The sequence below is a fragment of the Raphanus sativus genome, chromosome 5 (genome assembly GCF_000801105.2).
Source record: "Raphanus sativus cultivar WK10039 chromosome 5, ASM80110v3, whole genome shotgun sequence".
Lineage (NCBI taxonomy): Eukaryota > Viridiplantae > Streptophyta > Magnoliopsida > Brassicales > Brassicaceae > Raphanus > Raphanus sativus.
Genome location: NC_079515.1, coordinates 34,110,192 through 34,129,625, shown reverse-complemented (window position 1 = coordinate 34,129,625; position 19,434 = coordinate 34,110,192). Strand labels below are relative to the sequence as shown.

The 19,434-nt window shown below is 37.8% G+C and overlaps 3 protein-coding genes, 1 non-coding gene and 2 pseudogenes across 6 annotated transcripts; 1 reads left to right on the top strand and 5 right to left on the bottom strand.

The window, feature by feature from the left end:
* Positions 1-834: 834 nt before the first annotated feature.
* On the bottom strand, positions 835-2,049 carry LOC108858826 (F-box protein At3g49450-like). Its single transcript, XM_018632693.1, has one exon. The coding sequence runs from the start codon at positions 2,047-2,049 to the stop codon at positions 835-837; it is 1,215 nt and encodes a 404-aa protein (XP_018488195.1).
* Positions 2,050-4,219: 2,170 nt separating this feature from the next.
* Positions 4,220-7,836, bottom strand: LOC130495063 (uncharacterized). Of its 2 annotated transcripts, XM_056986043.1 has the most exons (5): positions 5,881-7,836; positions 5,242-5,785; positions 5,059-5,158; positions 4,661-4,995; positions 4,220-4,591 (listed from the first exon to the last, which is right to left on the bottom strand). In XM_056986043.1, exons 1-5 carry the CDS (start codon positions 7,607-7,609, stop codon positions 4,258-4,260), a joined length of 3,042 nt encoding a protein of 1,013 aa, XP_056842023.1. In that variant the 5' UTR covers positions 7,610-7,836; the 3' UTR covers positions 4,220-4,257. The 2 variants fall into 2 exon arrangements, with proteins under 2 accessions (XP_056842023.1, XP_056842024.1); XM_056986044.1 differs by lacking the exons at positions 4,661-4,995; positions 5,059-5,158 and having other exon boundaries at positions 5,881-7,835.
* Positions 7,837-9,111: 1,275 nt separating this feature from the next.
* TRNAA-UGC (transfer RNA alanine (anticodon UGC)) lies at positions 9,112-9,184 on the bottom strand. The gene has a single exon. It is a non-coding gene; the product is annotated as a tRNA-Ala (tRNA).
* Positions 9,185-9,932: 748 nt separating this feature from the next.
* On the bottom strand, positions 9,933-13,432 carry LOC130495031 (uncharacterized; annotated as a pseudogene). The gene is made up of 5 exons (XR_008934278.1): positions 13,126-13,432; positions 11,527-12,889; positions 11,177-11,281; positions 10,931-11,105; positions 9,933-10,837 (listed from the first exon to the last, which is right to left on the bottom strand). The product of XR_008934278.1 is annotated as an uncharacterized LOC130495031 (transcript).
* A 525-nt stretch (positions 13,433-13,957) lies between these two features.
* On the bottom strand, positions 13,958-16,150 carry LOC130512342 (NAC domain-containing protein 62-like; annotated as a pseudogene).
* Positions 16,151-17,311: 1,161 nt separating this feature from the next.
* Positions 17,312-18,011, top strand: LOC130512582 (uncharacterized). The gene has a single exon (XM_057010720.1). It carries the CDS (start codon positions 17,471-17,473, stop codon positions 17,864-17,866), a length of 396 nt encoding a protein of 131 aa, XP_056866700.1. The 5' UTR covers positions 17,312-17,470; the 3' UTR covers positions 17,867-18,011.
* Positions 18,012-19,434: the final 1,423 nt, after the last annotated feature.

Here is a 19,434-nt window from a genome sequence, read left to right as displayed (position 1 = left end):
TTGAGTACAAAGTTGTCTTCGCCGACGAATCAGCCCTAATATTCAGAGTACGTGAAATGAAAACAAAAGAAGAAGCAGAGAAATAGGAGGATAGAAGCTCGATGTTCCTAGTAGAATATTATTAAAGAAGAATTGCAATTTGCAAACCACATTCTTGCATGTAGATAAACCTTCTAACCAGAAACGTGGAAAATAAAATGGCTAAGCAAAGACAAAATCTCAGATTTCTAAATTTCAGTCAACTAAGAGCATTCCCATTGGAGATGTAATATAAGGTTCACACGCATCCCGAAAAAGAAAAACAATATATTAATATTATTTTTTTGAACCTGTCTCACGAAAATTCACTGGAGTGAACCTGTCTCTTAACTATTCGGCGGGCTCCACGATATGTGGCGGTCCGCGATTGGTTTGATTATTAATCTTTTTTTTTTTGAAAAAAGTCAAAAAGTAAAAAAAAAATGTTTTGTGAAGCTCTAAAAAGTGATTATTAATCCATGGTCAAAAAGTAAAAAAAAAAAAAAAAAATTCCAAGAGGTTCACCAATGGAGATGCTCTAAAAAGAAGCTAATTTTAGACAAATATAATAGAAAGTACAAAAAACAATCAAGCTGATAGTAAATCAGTCTCTTCCTTGGCCATGGAAAAATAAAATTATGCTTAAGAAATCATTGTTGCGAGCATATATTAGTGCTTATGATAGTTACTACATAAATCAGTGTTTATGATAGTTAGTACATATATCAGTGATTATAAATGGATTGAAAGATGAACATCTTCAATACCTTCTTCTTTTTTTTCTCCCTAGCTGATGAAACCTTAAAAACCAAGCACTTACATAGACTTTACATCCTCAGCGTAGTCCATGAAGGTGTAAATGTATTGATTCTTAACAAAATCAATTCCTTGGACCCTAACTTTCACGACAGTGTTTCTCTCCACATCGTAGTAGAAAATATAGAAAGGATCAGAAAGAATGGAGGGTGAAAACACAATTTCACTGTCGCCAGTCATCCCGACAACATTTAACCTGGCAATGGCATCCACACCAAGATTCTTCCAAAAAGGTGGCAATACGTAGGTTTTCTTCGACCATATATGTTGTTCAGCATCATCTAGAACCATCAAACCAAGACTTGTAGTTCTTCCACCGAAAAAACCAACTTGATCAAATTGAATCGCACCTAATTTACCCTTGTAATTTATCAGGGTTGAAGAGCAAGTTAAATTGATTTCCAGTGGTTTGAACTTTTCAGAACTAACATCAAAGCAAATGACAGTAAAATTTTGTCCAACTCCAAACCCGTCGTTTTGATAAGCTAAATAATACAAAACCCCATTGATACATATCCCACCAATCTCAGGGTATCGTTTTAGGGAACATTCAATCATTCTCCAAGACAGTTTCCCCGTTCCTAACGTCAAAACTTGATGCTCCTCGGAGAATTTAGGATATGTTCTTCGTCTAACCGACATGCACAGTACCTTATACTCTTCTTTTATGGGATCATACCCTAAGTAGGTTCTCACATGACCCCTTCTTGTTCTCGCTGCAGGTAATTTTTTGAACTGTCCTGTGCTAGGATTGAATATCGTCATCATCTTTGAATCATTACATCCACGTTCAAACCACATATCACCAGGACAAAGCAAGCCACGGACAGGGCGATGAATCAGAAAGGACCCCATTCTGGTGGGGATAGTGATATGATTATCCACAACTACATGAGACAAGTCCTGGTCTGGATTTCGAGGTGGTTGAGGTGTCGAGTAGGAAAACAACTTACCGTCAACATGGAACGTGAACAAGAGACGCGGACGTTCGCAAGACCTCGCCACGAACGAATGGGTGAAGACTCTACTAGAGAAAATAGAAGCCCATTCCTTGGACAGGCAACGAAATCTCGATAAAGATTTTGCGGTTAGTCTCGAGAAAATCTCAAAGATGAGATCAGCTGGGATCGACTCTGAGTTCTCAACTGATGTCGAAGAAGATCGAGTCTGGGGATTCTCCGCCTTTGAGACATGCTTCTTCTTCTGTTTTTTCATGGTGCACAAAACCCTATATTGAGAGCAACTTATTTTTCTATAAAATAATGTTGGTACGAAGTAACTGGTCAATAATATATATATACTACCAAGTTCTTAAGCTACGGCCCAATTTTGAACCCTAGAATTCCGATAGACAAACCCTAATTTCAATATATATTTACTTAAATTAGGGTTACTGAATCGAATCTAGGAACGATATATATTTAGAAGCTGGCCATGCATTGAGTCAGAAACAGAGTATGTAGAAGCGCGGAAATAAAAATACTGGTTATTATTTATGACATGAGTTAAAATATCCAAATTTTAGCACAAAAAGACATTAGTTAAAATACATTAATTAAGTTCAAAAAGTACATCATTTTTTTTGTCAAATGGTAATAAAATTGAAAAATAATCCTTGCATTCACTACAAGAAAACAAATAATTAACGAGGGCCATTTTCCTCGTTAATTCCTCGTAAAAGGAGGTTTACGAGGAATTAACGAGGAAAAGCCTTTCGTCGTTTTTCGTCCGTCGTAAAAAAGGATTCGTCGCCATTTCCTCGTAGTATAGCGAGGTTTCTCTTTCCTCGTAAAGACGAAGTTAATATTTCGTCGTAAGTTCCACGCCCCATTTCCTCGTAAATCACTCGCCTAATTTCCTCGTACAAACCACGTGAACCTCGCGTCGTTACTTACACGTAAGATCCTTGAAATCATATCCTCGTAAATTCGATGTAATATCCTTGAAAGGATTTCCTCGTAAAATCGATGTAGAATCGTTGAAAGGTTTTCCTCGTAAAAACCTCGAAAGCCTTTCCTCGTAAAGACCTCGAAAGACTTTCCTCGTAAAAACCTCGAAACTATTTCTTCGTAAATTTCTCGGAAACATTTTCGTCGTAAATAACTCGTAGACTTCCATTTTTCGAATTAATAAAATATTATTTGATAAATATAATAATTATTAATTTAACAAAATAAAAATATTTAAATATTGGATTTATAAATAAATTTTAAATAAAATTCACAAGCAACAAAATATTTTATATATAATTAAGTTTTGGATTTTATAATACATAAACCGAAAAAAAACTAAAAAAACTAAGGCTCGTTCATCGCCTCGTAGAATTCCTCGCTCCTCCTCGTAACATCCTCCTCGTTATGTGTGCCCGATGACTCGCCTGGAATGGGATTTTGTTGTTTCATGTTCCTCAACAAAGCTTCCCATTCCGGATTTGTGGACGCTATAACGTCGATGAAGGCTTCGAGTCCACTCACACGGCTTTTGGTCGCGCCCAGCTCGGAACGCAACTGAGTGACTTCTTCGGTCTGTCTCTGAGCATAAGATGATGTCGCTCTCGGGACATCATTGACGGAACCGATCCCCAACGTACGTCCCTTTTTCTTAGGGACAACCTTAAAAACAAAAAAATTATATTTGTTAGTTAAATTTAAAAGGGAAATTTAATCAATTAATAATTAAAAAGATATAATGTTAAAAAATTTACCTCCTCGTAAATCTTATCCACTTCAGTTGTGGATAAGGTAACTGGTAATCCGTCGCCGGACTGCTGGGTCAGCTGAGTCTGGCGCTCCTCAACCCGAGCAATTACGTTGTTGTAGATTTGCTCGGACTTGCCATCTAAAAACTGGCCCGCCTTGTTTTTGTGGGTCCGCTCGTAAAGTTCCGGAAGAGTCGGGAGACGTCCCAACTCTTTGGCCTAAAAACATTTAAGAAAATTGTTAGAAATATATTTAATTATATTAAAAATAATAATTAAATATTTAATTACGTACCATTTTCAAACGGACACCGGCATGTGGTTTTTGGCCCGTAGAGTGTAGCATCGGGCCGTTACCGTGCTCGTCTACCGTGTTACGGGCGGCAGCACAAATGTTTGCGATCCTAATGGAGTTAGGATCCTTCCAGTAACGGATGAGGCCCGTGTGCTTACGTGGAATTAACGAGGCCCGTGTATTTCTTTTTTTCTACTTTCCTCGTTATTTCGTCGTAAATTACGAGGAATTAACGAGGTTTTCTTTCTAAACCTCTAAAATCAAAAACCCCAAACCACAAACACCATCTTTCCTATCTTCTACTCTTCATATTCCAATCCCAAACCTCAATCCTTTATTTTTCATTCAAAACCTCAAACTCAATATTTTTTTTTATAATCGAATCACATGCATTAAGTCTGAAAATCAATCATATTAAAACACAAATACATCAATCAGATACATTTTCGTCATCACTAGAAACATCATCATTTTCATTAAACTCGTCTTCAACAGCTTCATCTGTGCCATCGTCGGTAAGATCTTCATACTCATGATTATGCGGATCAATGAGAAGAATGTCATCAATTTGTTGTTCAGGTTCCTCGACTTCATTTATCTGTTCTTCTTGCAATGGTGGTTCTTCTCCACTTATGATTCGTCCTCGAGGTGTAACTTTGATCACGGATAACCAATTTATTCCCGATTCTCTCATCCGAGGGTATGGAAGGTAGCTAACTTGATCTGCTTGTGAAGCTAAGATGAAAGGCTCGAATTTGTTGTACCTGAAAATAAAGAAAACATAGAAATAAGCTTATTCTACTCATGTATGCCAAATAAAGAATTTGTTGTACCTTCTTCCACCATTGACATCAACTACACCGAATTTGTTAAACCGAACACCTCTGTTGACGACGGGGTCGAACCACTCACATTTGAAGAGGACGCATTTCAGCTTCAATATCCCTGGAAATTCCACTTCGATAATCTCTGTCAAGATACCGTAGAAATCGGTTTCCCCTTTCACACATATTCCATAGTTACTGGTTGCCCGCTGTCTACCATACTCATATGTGTGAAAAGTATAGCCTCGTGTGAAATACATCTGTGAAGTGGTGACCTTTACATGTGGAGATTGAATTACTTCATGTAACCACTTAGGATAATCTGCATCGTCGTCAAAATCAACCTGCAAAAACAAAGTGAACGTTAAAATACAAATCATTTATGAATAAAGAGTTTGAGTTAATACCTGACTCTTCAACCATTTTATAAAGTGTTGATCTTTCCTTTTGTCTACGTCAGTTGTGGATATACCAGGGAATGTTTCTTCGACTTGTGAAACAAATAGGCTGTAAAATCACTTTTTATATTAATTAATATTTGGCAATTATATATATGTGTTAATTTATATATACGTGTCCATTTATGTTACCTTTCAAAATAACGAATCAATGGATCCTCACAATTAAGTAGAATATAGGTGTGTGCACTATGAGCGTCTTCTTCACTCGACCACCAAACCTCTTTTGATTTTCCACCCAGTCGCCCAATCTGGCTAAAGATGTCTGGAACACCAGCAACTGCGTATGTTGGCGCGACACCACCATCATCATATCTCCTTGGAGCTCTTTTCCGAGTACGTACTTTTGACGCAAAGTAGTACGATGTGAAGTGAGAAGTTTCTTCCGTCAAACTTCCAGCAATTATAGAACCTTCAACCTTTGCAAGGTTCTTTGCTTTTCCCTTCAAATATTTCATGGCTCGCTCATACTGATACATCCATCCGTAATGTACAGGTCCACGAAGCAATGCCTCATATGGAAGGTGGACAGCTAGATGCTCCATTACGTCAAAAAACCCAGGAGGAAATATCTTCTCCAAGTTGCACAATAAGATGGGAATGTTCTCTTGAAGCTGTTCCACGACTTCTACTTTAAGGGTGCGGGTGCTCAGATCCCTGAAAAATGCTCCAATGCCTTGTATATTCCAAAAACAATTATACACATATTAGTCATATATATTTCAAACTAAATCATTATATATAAAATAACTGCAATAATAAATATAGTACCTGCAAGTGCTTCATGTACGTTTGTAGGAAGTAGCTCCGCAAAAGCAAAGGGAAGTAGTCGTTGCATAAAGACATGACAGTCATGACTCTTCATCCCAGAGAACTTTTGACCCTTTTCAACGCATCTAGACAGATTTGAAACATACCCATCGGGGAATTTCACTTCTGATGCTACCCAGTTGAACAACACCGACTTTTTTTCTGAAGACAATCTGAATATCGGAACAGGAACTTGCCCATTGCTGTTTATATGTAACTCGCTTCTTGAGCAAATATCCGGCAAGTCTAACCTTGATTTTATGTTGTCTTTTGTCTTCCCCGGGACATTCAATATTGTATTCATGATGTTCTCAAAGAAATTCTTCTCTATATGCATCACATCGAGGTTGTGGCGCAGAAGAAGATCCTTCCAATATGGCAACTCCCAAAATATACTCTTCTTGTGCCAGTTGTGATGAACACCGTAAGAATCAGGCATATTAGGGGGAACATGCCAATTACCACCACGAGGAACTGTTTCCAAAACTCCATAGTAATCGAGTTGCTTTTCAGTTTCTTCTCCAGTTAAATATGGAGGAGGAGTGTCTCTCACAACCCTTTTGTGCCTAAACAATGTCTTGTTTCTTCGGTACGGATGGCCAATGGGAAGAAATCTACGATGACAATCGAACCAACTTGTCTTCCTCCCATTCTTCAGTTGAAACGCATCTGTCGCTCCATTACAATATGGACAAGCTAATCTCCCATGTGTAGTCCATCCCGACAACATCCCATAGGCAGGAAAGTCACTTATGGTCCACAAAAGCATCGCTCGCATCGTGAAATTCGTCTTCGTTGAGCAGTCATACGTCCTCTCCCCTGTTGACCACAAATCCTTCAACTCTTTTATCAGTGGTTGCAGGAAAACATCCAGCGACCTTTTAGGATGTTTCGGACCAGGTATTAATATGGTCAAGAATAGCAACTCCCGTTGCATGCACATCTCCGGTGGCAGGTTGTATGGCGTAAGAAAGACTGGCCACAATGAATATTGTCTCCCTGACATTCCGAATGGACTAAATCCATCTGTGCATAATCCGAGATACACATTCCGGATATTGCTAGCGAATTCCGGATATACTTTGTTAAAATGTTTCCAGGCTCTTGCATCTGATGGATGTGTCATCTCACCATCCGTCTGAGTATGCTCGGCATGCCATCTCATCTTTCCAGCAGTCTGCTCTGATTGGTACAATCTTTTCAATCTGTCTGTAATTGGTAGGTACCACATCCTTTGGTACGGTACCCTATTACGTCCCCGTCCTTGCGGCTTGAATCGTGGCTTCTTGCAGAATCGACATTCTTCTAACTTCTCATCATTTCCCCAGTAGATCATGCAGTTGTCGATGCAAACATCTATCATCTCCGAAGGCAACCCAAGACTATACACCAGTTTCTGAATCTCATAATAAGAATCAGCAGACACATTGTCTTCCGGCAAATACTCTTTGAACAAGTCTGCCCATTCATTCATGCAACTTTCCGGTAGATTGTGATCAGTTTTAATATTCATCATTCTAGCAGCCAACGACAATTTAGAGAGACCTTCTCTACAACCACTGTAAAGTGGTTGATTCGCCGCATTTAACATTTCATAAAACTTTTTTGCATCTATGTTAGGTTCTTCATCTTCATCATGAGCTACAAATGCATCAGTTACCATATCATGAACCCTATCAAAATCTACCATCTGCTCCTCCTGATGGTAACTAGGTTCATTATGCAAATGAAGAGCAACCGGTTCTTCCTGAAAATTGCTATTACTACTACTAGCTTCATTCTGATCATAATTATTATAACCTTCTCCATGTTGAAACCAGATATAGTAATTTGGCGTGAAACCTCTATTTATTAAATGCTTCCAAACATTTTCACGATTTGCCAATTTCGAATTGTTGCATTTCCGACATGGACAGAACATCTTACCGCTTTCTAGGGCGAGCGGTGTGGAATCTGCTTGATGCATAAATGTCTCCAGTCCCGCAATGTATTCTTTCGTCACTCTCCCGTTAGCATCTCTATGCATATACATCCACCTCCGCAACTCGTAGACATTCCCAGAGCCTGACATTTTTTTCCTTTCACGTTTTTCTTTTTTTTTCTTGTTGGTGTGTTTAAAATGATGTTGAAACTTCCATATTTATAGAAAATTTTCGAATCTGGTAGTTGAAGTTTTGCGATGAATTTGCGAGGAAAAGGTAGGTAGCAAAAAAAAACGTGCTTTAAAATTCTTCGTTAAGTTCACGTATATCATTTCCTCGTAAAGGTGACGTAAATTTACGTTGATTTAACGAGGAAATTATATTTCCAGTTTTCCTCGTAAAGATAATGCAAGCTTTACGTGGTTTTGACGAGGAAAATGTATTTCCTCGTAAAGACCACGTAAAGTTACGTGGGCTTTACGACGAAATGTTATCTTCGTTAGTTTACGAGAAAATAACGAGGTTTATTTCTTTCGTTGTAAATTCCTCGTAAGTTCCTCGTACATTTACGAGGATTATATTTCCTCGTTAACTTTCCTCGCCAAAATGCTGTTTTCTTGTAGTGATTGAAGACTGATCTGAATCTAGTTAGATATATAGAAAACATAAAATTTCAAATACAACTATAAACTTCCAACAAGTTTAAAAAAAAAATTTCTACTAACATTTTGGACGCAAATTTTGAAAAAGTTTTGGATTTTGAAGCTAATTCTGAAGTGGGAATCGGATATCAATTAAGCTTATGTGCCTACCTATATTAGAAGTGCTAATCAATTTTCATTTTTCAGTAAGATAGTTGGCCAAGTAACTACCCCTTCATATACCGTGTTTAACAAGTTTTATAAAAAGGAAAATGGTGTAGGGAGTTATGGTCTCTGCATATCGTGAGGTAACCCAACGAAGCAGTGCCTAAGTCATATGTTGTTAGAAAACAATAGAAACCAAAACCATCAACGTTTTAAGTCATTGGTCTTTGTATAATTTTCTGCCAAATTAAATATCTTTCGTAGCTCTTGATTGGCCGTATAACCGTATCAAAAATGGTGGTCTTGTGTTGCAGAAAGGTCAATTTACCAAATTAGAGAATCCTGTCCTAACTGAAGTAAAAAAGATAAAAAAAATTACCAAAAAAAAACAATATAAAAATTAATCCCGTTTTGTGGTAAGCATAGAACATTTCTTCATTTTTCTGATGTAAAAACAATTTAATTGGAGATGCAGGGAATCGAACCCTGTGCCTCTCGCATGCAAAGCGAGCGCTCTACCATATGAGCTACATCCCCGATTTGCTAGAATTAACGAAAAGAATTTCAAATAAACAAAAGAATAACAAAAGAGAAAAAGAGGCCGAACTGAGTTTATTGCTGCAAGAAACGTTATGAACAGAGTCTGTAACCGGCGGCTGCTCTGCTCCCATAGCTGAAGAGCCCGAGAAAGCTTTATGTGAGACTTTTCTAAAAACAGTTTTTGTATTTTTTTTTGCCATGGTTTCTTTTGCAGTTTCTGTGACTCTTACGCTCGAGTCACTTTCAGACTGATGAACCGGTAGAAGATGTAAGACGACGAAGTATCTTTACATCATTCCGACTTGTTCTTGAAAAATAATTGAGGTATATGCGTAGGTATTAGATTAGTGAAAGTGCAAAGCAGAGCAGAAGTGAGAAGAAGAGCTGGAAGGCACATCAAAAGAACCGAAACGTTTCCTCTGTTTTCACTACCTATGCATCTAAAGATTATAACCATACACATCCTCGATGTTTCTAGGTACTCTTCTTCATATCAAAGCCTGGTTTCTTCAAGAGCCCACATTCAGAAACCCGGAGCCACGTCTCAGAGAATAGAGGAAGAAGATGAAGTGGATGAGACCAGTGTGGAGGCTAGTGACATTGACTCAGTCATGACTCAAACTGGAGTTTCTCGCAGCAAAGCTGTCAAGGCACTCAAGGGTCACGATGGAGACATTGTTAGTGCTATAAAGGAACTCACTACTTAAAGAGAGACTGAATCTCTCCCTCTCTTGCTTTGTAAGACTTAGGAACAACACAATCACATTTAAAAACAGCAAATACCAAACCACACAGTTTCATTTAACGTCAGTCACACTAAGCCCTTTTATTTATACACAAACAAAGCCATTGAAAAAAAAGGATCGAAACTTCTTGTCCAAGGAAGTTCCAGTACTCAATCATCCTTGATGACATGTTCCCAGTCCGAGTATGCAGATGGTTCAGCGCCGACGTGCATCTTCATCTGTGAATCTCGACCTAGTGTCATCATCGAGTCTGGCCAGAGGTGATCACAAATTTGCGTCTTGTTTCTTGGCTGATCGTCTCCTGAATCTGAATCTATGTCCAAGCTGTTGAGGGACTTCTGTACTTGCTCAGCTTCTCGGCGTTTTAGTATCTGGAATCTATCCATTACATCAGCCACATGGCTGCTTCTGTCAATTTTAGCCATCTCCGAAGCTTGATCTAGATTCTCCATTCTTGTCTCTGTGAAGTTCTGAGAATTGAGTTTGCAATCTGTTTCCTGCGGCTTCAGAATCTGAACCCTGTCTATAACACCAATATCTGAATCCGGGCAGTTCTGAGATTTGAGTTTGCGCTTTGTTTCCAGATGCTTCAGAATCTGAAACCTGTCTATAACATCATCATATTTTTTCTGAGCATCAGGCTTGACGTTCCCATGATTTTCCTGTTTTGAACCACCGGTAAAGCTTCTGGACAAAAGTGAAAATACTGCATCCACGGGATTAGAGTTGAATTTAAAGCTTTGTGGTGCGTCATGACTCATTGTTACTACATTGTTCCCACCATAGCTTCCGTGTTTGATGAGTGATTCAGTCGTCTCCGGCTCTACAGTTTTCATGATGGAAACCGATTTCTGCGGGTTAAGAACAGGTTCCTGCATAAAGGTTGATGCATCTGCAGAGACCTCTGAGAAATGCAAAAGATGAACTGTTAAAAAAACAAATACTTTTGAAGCGTATTCGCAAGATAATGCGCAGAGTAAGTTATAAAGTTATTAACCACTGTTCTGCAATTTGGAATTATCAATCTCGTTCTTCATACGATGATAGCGAGCCATGCAAGTCGAGGAACATAAGGCCGCTTCAGTTTCAAGCCAGAGATTCTTGTACAAGAGAGTTTGTGGGTGGTTTTCTTCACCATCAGGAAAGTTGGAAGCAAGTATGTTCTTAATATTCTGCAAAATTAAGATTTCGTATATAAGAAGAGTTTACAAATATGGCACACATATATTATGTAAGTACATACCTGGGTCATCTCAGTCGTATCCTTATCCTCCGGTTCTTTGAAGCCAAAGCTGTCTACTGGCTTGACATTAAATCCTTGACAGTCTTTAGCAACTACATTTGGGGCCTGAAAAGTGTATTCTTAAGCAACTAATAGAAGACAAGAACAATCAATGTATTTCATCTATCAAAAATATAATATATATAGGTCCGGAACATAGCACATATCAAGAATTTACCTATTCTCATGTGAAAAGCTCATAAGAAATAAATGATCCGCTCATAGAGCATGCAAATAAATATCTTTTTAACTTCTACCTGCCAATCTACCATATAATTTCACAAATGTCAGGGTCGAGCTGCATCAAATACCTCATTAAGATCAACCACGTTTGGACAGGATACATTCATAGCTTGAGTTGGAACCGATGCTTCCCCTCCTGCTATTGTCTTGTTACTGGTGATATTCTTTAAGCACTTGGTGAGATTCTCTACGACTTTATCAAGGTTCTCAAGTTGTTCCGGCATCAGCCAGCTCCCATTGTTGAGGCATTCGTAAACAAGCACTTCTGACAGATTATGCATGGCATTAATCACGGAAGAAACTCTTGGAGAAGAAGGCGGGGATGGGAGATCTCCTTGATCGCATAAATGCTTTTCAGGTGATCGGCCAGTTGAGACATCATCTGCATCCGATCTACTACTACTCCCTTTGATACAAAGATCTGTCAACAAACTGGTCTTCTTAGCTCTATTCATCGTATCAAACGGTTGTTCCTGGGGCTTACATGTCTTTGCACTGGCTTGAACAGCTTCACTAGGTTGATTAGCACTACCTTCGGAAAGGGTTTTATAGTTGACAGCTGAATGAGCAGCATAGCCATCATCCTCCTTCAATCCACCACATAGATCACTTCCCATAGAAAACACAGTAGGAGCTGAAGGTCCCTCAGAAGACACCATGAAGTGGTTCCAGGATCTATGCTCATTGCAATTCAAATCTTCAACCGCTTTCTTAAAGGAGCTCTCAGAAATACCATTCTCAATGTCAGCGACCAACGAATTCGGCATCTGATAAAGGGAGGAGACACCACCACTACCTTCTGGTTTTTCCTTAAACAGTGAACCCGAGGACTCGACATTGAATTGTAGCGGGTTGGAAGAACGGAGACTCCTTGAACCAGGCGAGCCAACAGCCTTCTCGGACAAAGGCTTGACATGACCAGTGGCTTCACCATATCCAAGCAACACGTTGAAATTCACCGGTTCAACAGAAGAACCGTGCAAACTGGGTCGAATACTCTCACCAAAGAATGACCTCCCATCATCTCTAAACGAACCCCAGTCTGACTTCCATCAAAGAGAGCTTCCGTTTTCATTGGTAAAGACGGAACAGGTACGCAAGGCTCCACGGAAAGACCAGGGACAGCACTCATACTCTCAGGTTTATCATAGCCATGACGGTAGTAATCACCAGGACGTTTATCATCAAAAGCATAAACACCAGAAGGCGGGATAGGCTTATAGAACGGCTCCTGAGAATTCCTGTTCATCATATCCGCTAAAGAAGCAGAGGTAGCTGAGGTATAAGGCACCCACTCATAGCGTTGCCTCTCTAAGAAATTCTCAGTGGGAAATGGCACAGCATCAGATGATGATGATCCCCTTGAAGGGTTAAATCCACTCGGTGAGAACAAGTCTTTATGAGAATCTTCAGCCCTGGGACCCAAGTTCCCTGCAAGAACACAAACCCACTCTGGCGTTAAAAATCTTCGAACAACGAACCAATGATCCAATACAGAGTAAACTCATTATCATATCATAATTAACCAGAGCCGATAACATCAAATTAAATAACAAAACTTAGATCTCTCTCCTCGAAACCACGGTTCGAACCCATCACAGTACTAATTTAAATACTAAACAGTTAAAACCCCCAAATATGATTTCGAAAAGGGATTGTATATATACCAAACGATGAAGAAGGCGTCTGAGAGCGAGAATTATCACCATACGGTGGATAATTTGACCAATCAGCCGGCGATCGGTGGTAAGAGCCTTGAGAAACCATCGGATCAAACCCTCCTTGGTGTGTTGGATCATAGGACTGAAAAGGTTGGATCGGCGGCGCAGAGGTTGGAGGATGAGGAGACGGAGAAGTGAGAAAGATCGGGTACGGTACTCCAGAGAAACCGCCGTAGCCATATCCGTCTGCCATCGTTTTTCTCTCCCACCAGAAAAGTAGAAGCGACTGATGTGTGATAGGAGAAAATAAAAGGTGACTGGACTTCTCTGCAGCTAAGTGCTGTGGATATATCATAGTTAAAGTTTCTTAATGGGCCGTTTAATGGCCCAGAGAAACCATTTAATTATCTCAATTAATTTAATTGAAAAGTAAAATTTAGGTGTCAAATTAACTATCACCACAACTTGTTTAGAGTACAAGTATATACCAAAAATGATTACAATTTAGACAATTACTTGTTTGATTTGATAGATTTATCTGGATAAATTTTTTCCTTTTCTGGATAAAAATAGATTCTCGTTTGAATATTTTTTTCTTACTCTAACCAAAACTGTAAGTGTATGAAGAAATGAATAAAAGCATATTGTTTCAGTTTAACTAATGACCATTCACATCTTCATTTCTCTCGTCTCACATGCAAACCAAACGCCAAGCCTGTTGCTCAAAAAAAGAATATCAAAATACATAACCAAAAGCAAAGTCAAGTAGTTGAGCTGTGTAGATAGTAAACGGCAGGCAGTTTTGTTTTACCATTGAGAGTTTCAGAAGAACAGAAAGTACACCCAAACTAGTTATATAATAAAAGTTTGAAGTATATGTGAGATTCCACAGATAATGTCATAATAACTCATAATAAAAAAGACGTGTTAAAAACAAAAACCTTATCTATATAAGAACACTACCGATACAAAGTCAAGAAGTAGCCACATTATACAGTACGCAACAAGTTACCCTCATAAACTGGCCCCGGATAAGGTGAAAACTGAAAACCAACAACAAATATACACAACAAGGTTCTACGGTTTTCAGATCATCAGTGAAGCTCTGAAGTCTGTGGTTAGACTGCAAACTGATATCAAGAACAGAATCGCAACAACGGCCGCCCTAAGAAGTCCTCCGTATGAACATCTCACGGGTATAATCTTCTTAAACAAGAATCTTGTTCTGCTCTTTGATCTCATCAGCTTCCCCTTCTTTATAGCTTCCCCGTCCGTATCCTCAACCTGTGCAGTTACCATTCATTTGTTACCGTCCTAATCTCACAGAGAGTAACAATCTATGTGAAAAATGGTTGTTATTCTCACCTCTCTCTTGATAGTTTGCAGACGCAACCTTCTTGAGGCGTTCCCATGGATTACATAGTCAGTGGTAACACCCTCAGGTTGTTCACGCCGAGGCTGTAACTTGATACCTGTTCTTGAAACATCATCGCTCATGTCACCTGCCGAGCGCTGTTGCTGATACGCTGGTGCAATCTGCAACCAATTATATATATATATATATATATATATATATTATTAATAAGAGTTAATGATTCCGTTTTTTTCTTAATGAGCACACGAACAAAATGAAGTTAAGAGTTTCGAACCTGATCTGGCACTTCACCGTCGAACTCACACGGAAAAACAAAGTCTTGATCGTCTTGGAAATCAAGAACCGAATTGAGGAAGCGGGATACATCTGTATCTTCTTCGTCGTTTGTACCGTACTGAGTCTGAATCTGGAAGTTGTTGTTGTTATGGTTGCCGGAGAAGTCACTAGAGCTAGGCTGAAGAAACGCGTTGAAAGAGGATCCAAACTCGAATTGGACTTGAGAGTGTAATGGAGAGAACACTGTCATGGACTCCAGCTCTGGAAAAGACAGCCAATCAAGATCTCCAAGCTGTGTGACATCAAAATAAAAATAAATGTCATTTAGTTTTATAGCAAAAAAAATGAAAATGAGTTGAAAGAAAAACTCACACACCTTGGAGGTAGTAGCCTCGTTGCAAGCACCACCATTACGAGAATCACCGGAGATTACAAGAGAAGACTCAGGCTTCACAGCGACCATTGACACTTCGGATTTAGTCTTATCTAGGGAAGATGTTGGAGACGAGACAGCTTCTTCTTCTTCCCACTAAACTCGGGTCTTGTTTCTTGAACAATTTGCATATAACAAACGGACTCTGCATATATATCAAAACAAACACACATCATCTCTGACATTAAATAAACCAATTTTGGTATTGAATGGTTAATTACACATATGTACATTTCTATTATTATTACCTGGCCAGGGTTGGTGCCACAGAGGTCGTGCTCGGTGGCACGATACTCGTGCATGACCCAGTTCGTTCGCGTTCCCTTAGGAGCACGACCAGAGTGGAAAACCAGAGTTCTCTTCACGCCGATGACCTTGTTCTTGCCGGATTTAATCTTCCGGTCTTTTCCAGTGGCCTTCCAGTGGCCTGCGAGCGTTGACCGGTTCTGTCTACTTCCGTTAGGGTGCTTCCGGTCCAATGGACAGAAGAAGAGCCACTCTGAGTCTTTTGTTTTGATCGCTGAAAAATCTACAGACACAAAAAAAAAAAAAGCTTTGATTTAGTCCACACACTAAAAAAATTTGAATCAATTCAATAAGAAGAGAGTTAAGTTAGGTGTATATACCAGGTAGATCCCAAGGCTCGCATTTGCAGATATCGATCTCTCGAATGGCTTTGACGTCGTCATCGTGACCTTTGATTTTCCTGCGGAGATAGTAACTGACTAGCTCCTCGTCCGTTGGACGGAATCTCAGTCCCACTGGTAATGAATCCACTGTTAATTCTTTTATATTCTGATTCATTGATCCAACTTTTCCTAGAAAGAAACTTTTTTATCTTTTTAAAATCAGAGATGCTATTCAAAAGTAACAGGAAGAAGAAGAAGAAGAAGACAATAAGCTCGGATATGATTTGGTAAAGTGAAGAAGAAGATGTGAAGTTTGATTTTTTCTTCTTCTTTTCTTTGGGTTTATTATAGACGTGATGAGAGCGGTTCGTGGTTTCACGCGCCAAACCGAGTATAATACGCGTTTGGGTAGGAAATAATTGAAGTACGACTTTACCCTATTCGAGAGGTGAAAGAAGTTGGTTGTATCGAAGATGTAGGGGTAAAATAGGGAAGTAGATGAATGTGTTTTGTCAGATAACAAATGGCACGGAGACACGTGGATGAGAGAAAGAAAGTTTCGCCTATCGGTCTCTCTCTCTCGCTTGTTGAGTTTCTCGGAAGGTTCGATTTCTTCATCTTGACTTTTTTGGGGAGAGAAGTTGTCTTTCGATTCTCTGAATATTCGGACATTCTGACATCTTTATTTATGTCTGTGTTATGACGTGATAAAATTCAATGAAGCACGCAGCAATCATTCGAGAGTATTATGTTAGGGTTCACTTTCCTCTGACCTATTGTGAAAAAAATCTTGCGAAAACGTTAATTAGTTGTAATAACGTTCAGATCATACGACGTAGTATAATTTAGTGATATACCGTAACGCCGTAGTTATTCAAAAAGCGATGCAAAGTGATTTACTTTATTTGACTAAACCCCGCTTGATTTTGCTGCTTATAACTCTATAACTACTAGATTTTAACCAAACTTGTTAAAGCATAATGGTACATTAGTAGCAAATTTTTTTTTTTGTGGTTCCAATAACAACTTACTTTGTATTTCATGTAAAACAAAAAAAAATATCATATCATGCTCTCCAAAAATGTAACTATAAGGTCATTGATATTCTTCCCACCACACGGCCGAACATTATTTCCTTCGTCCATGTATTTTGGAAGTGGGAGATTTTTCCTTAAAATTGGACTAATAACCTAATCATTTTTTCTTTGCAGTTTTCTAGAGCCGAATAAAGATGTTGTATATATTTCTTCATAATAGTAAGGTTATTACTAGGAACAACTAAAAATAGGACGCAAGTCTCAAAACACATGAGGTCCACAAAACTTCTTCCACACGTCTGAGTCCATATCAAATCCCAAATACAGAAACCCTATTTTTGCTCATGAGTCTATCTGCTAAACTCTAATATAAGTCATTAACCTTCTGTAGATAACTAATATTAGCCATCCCCAAACTGAATTATTCAACACACACAAGAAAAGAGCAGAGATTCTCCATAAAATTCGGAACCCTCTTCATCTATATAACCCTGACCATGTCCTCTTCATTTGTTCAATCCTAGGGTCATCAATAAAAATCTTGTCTAATTTTTTCAATCTCCACAGCCTTAACCCAACCAAAACAAAACAAAACTAAATAATGGGTGGCTGTGCGAGTAAACCCAAGGAATCAGACATGAACAACGAAGAAGGCTCTGTTCCTAACAAGCCTGTGTCTGAAACCATAGTACAGGAGAACAACACGGAAGAAAGCGGTGAGAAACAGAACCAGACAGAGACTGAAACAACTTCTGTCGAACCTAAGGAAGCATCTGAGGTCGAGCCGATCAAGGAAACATCTCCTGCTGTTGAGCCAGAGGTTGCAGCAGCTGTGGAAGAGTCATCTTCTGCTGGTGAGGCTGCAGCACCTGAGAAGGTGGAGAACGCAGCGGCTGCAACAGAAAATGCTGAAGCAGCTGTGGAAGCGGTCGTCGCTGCTGAACCAGTAAAGGATGAGGTTAAAAAGGAAGAGAAAGAAGTTGTTGTCGCTATTTGATTGATTAAATCTTGTGAAAATGTTTTGAATGTTGTTGTTTACCACCTGGATTTGATTTGCTACTAACTGGTTTTATCGAGCTGTTTCTTTGTATTTCACAATGGTTATTCTTTGATTCAATTAAATAAAAATCAGTTTTGCTTAATGGAAATTTAGAATGAGCATTCATTAGCTATTTTCGTGATTGAACTACGATCTCAGCCTGTTTCCTCTATCGAAAACAATATCGAAAACAGTGGAAGACGTTTTTTTGTTAAGATCTTGTTAAAAAAAGTCATTTATAACACGTAATAAATGTTTGCTGATAAAAAAAACACGGAAAAAGGTTAACTGGAGCTTCATTATTAGTTGATTGATTTTCTTGCCATTTAACACTACTCCTGATGATCACGTAGAGTTTCGAAACCAGATTCGTATGGGGATCGAAACTTTTAAAAAACCACTAATCCACCATCGCATGATTATTATTAGTTGAGTGCTGTTTTTTTAGTTTTGTGATTTTACTCCATAGCTTAAATTATGTACCAACATGGACAGAGGACAATTTGTACAAAACAAAACCTGAAAACTAGCAGTGTTTTTGTAACAAAAATCTTTAAATCACGAAACCCTAAAATCCGTAGGTTAAATTTAAACATACACACTAATTCATGGATTTTTCTTTTAGAGATTTCAACCTAAGAAGTAAATGTAAATCCAAAATTATATATACAATGGTTTGTATTTTAAAATCGTAAAAATTTAACAGAAAATATTTGAAATAAATATGCATATCAGTAGTTAGTATCATTTATCATGTTTTTTCTGCACAATTACCTTTTTGAACTTATGTATATTTTTATAATCAATAAAAACAAATTATCAAATTAAAATTAGTTTTTAGAATTATTCTTGAATTTTACAAAAGAATTAATTAACAAAGTAAATTATCTAAAAAAATATGACTAGTTGATTAAATCTAGTTGACAAAAAAGTAAGAAAAAATAATAGCAATTTACTACTGCCCGTGCCTCATAAATATCACCATGTAAGAAAGAGAAGAGAGGATCTATACTATTATTTGCGAAGTAATTTTTTCGCAACAGAGCTCCCACGTTAAAAGTTAGAGTGGTTAATATCTATACTACCCTTAATGAATTTTATATATATAATTAATTATATAACCAAAACGAAATTTATTAATAATATCGTTTATTTTTTAAAAAATAAGATAATTCTTATGAATTTTCTTGTTATACTAAAATATTTTTCAATCATAAAATTTAAAATAAGATATAAAACAATTTATAATAATTAAGTGGTTAAAGTCAATATTACCTTTAATGAATTTTATATATAATTAATTATATAATTAAAAACGATTTTTATTAATAATATTAGAATTTTTTAAATATGATGATTCTTATATATTGTGTTGTTATCTTAAAATTTATTTTTTCAATTATAAAAGATATAAAATAAAATATAAACTATTTATAATTAAATATTAACCAACTAAAACCATTTTCTATAAATATATTTTCTAAAATATTTCTATATAATTAAAAACGAATTTATATTAATCAGAT

Coding starts and splice junctions, on each gene's coding strand:
- LOC108858826 (XM_018632693.1), bottom strand. CDS start 2,049: ATGAAAAAACAGAAGAAGAAGCATGTCTCAAAGGCGGAGAATCCCCAG.
- LOC130512582 (XM_057010720.1), top strand. CDS start 17,471: ATGGGTGGCTGTGCGAGTAAACCCAAGGAATCAGACATGAACAACGAA.
- LOC130495063 (XM_056986043.1), bottom strand. CDS start 7,609: ATGGTAGATTTTGATAGGGTTCATGATATGGTAACTGATGCATTTGTA. Junction 5,786..5,880: donor CGTACATGAAGCACTTGCAG/GTACTATATTTA, acceptor GGAATATACAAG/GCATTGGAGCATTTTTCAGG. Junction 5,159..5,241: donor TTGATTCGTTATTTTGAAAG/GTAACATAAATG, acceptor GTGATTTTACAG/CCTATTTGTTTCACAAGTCG.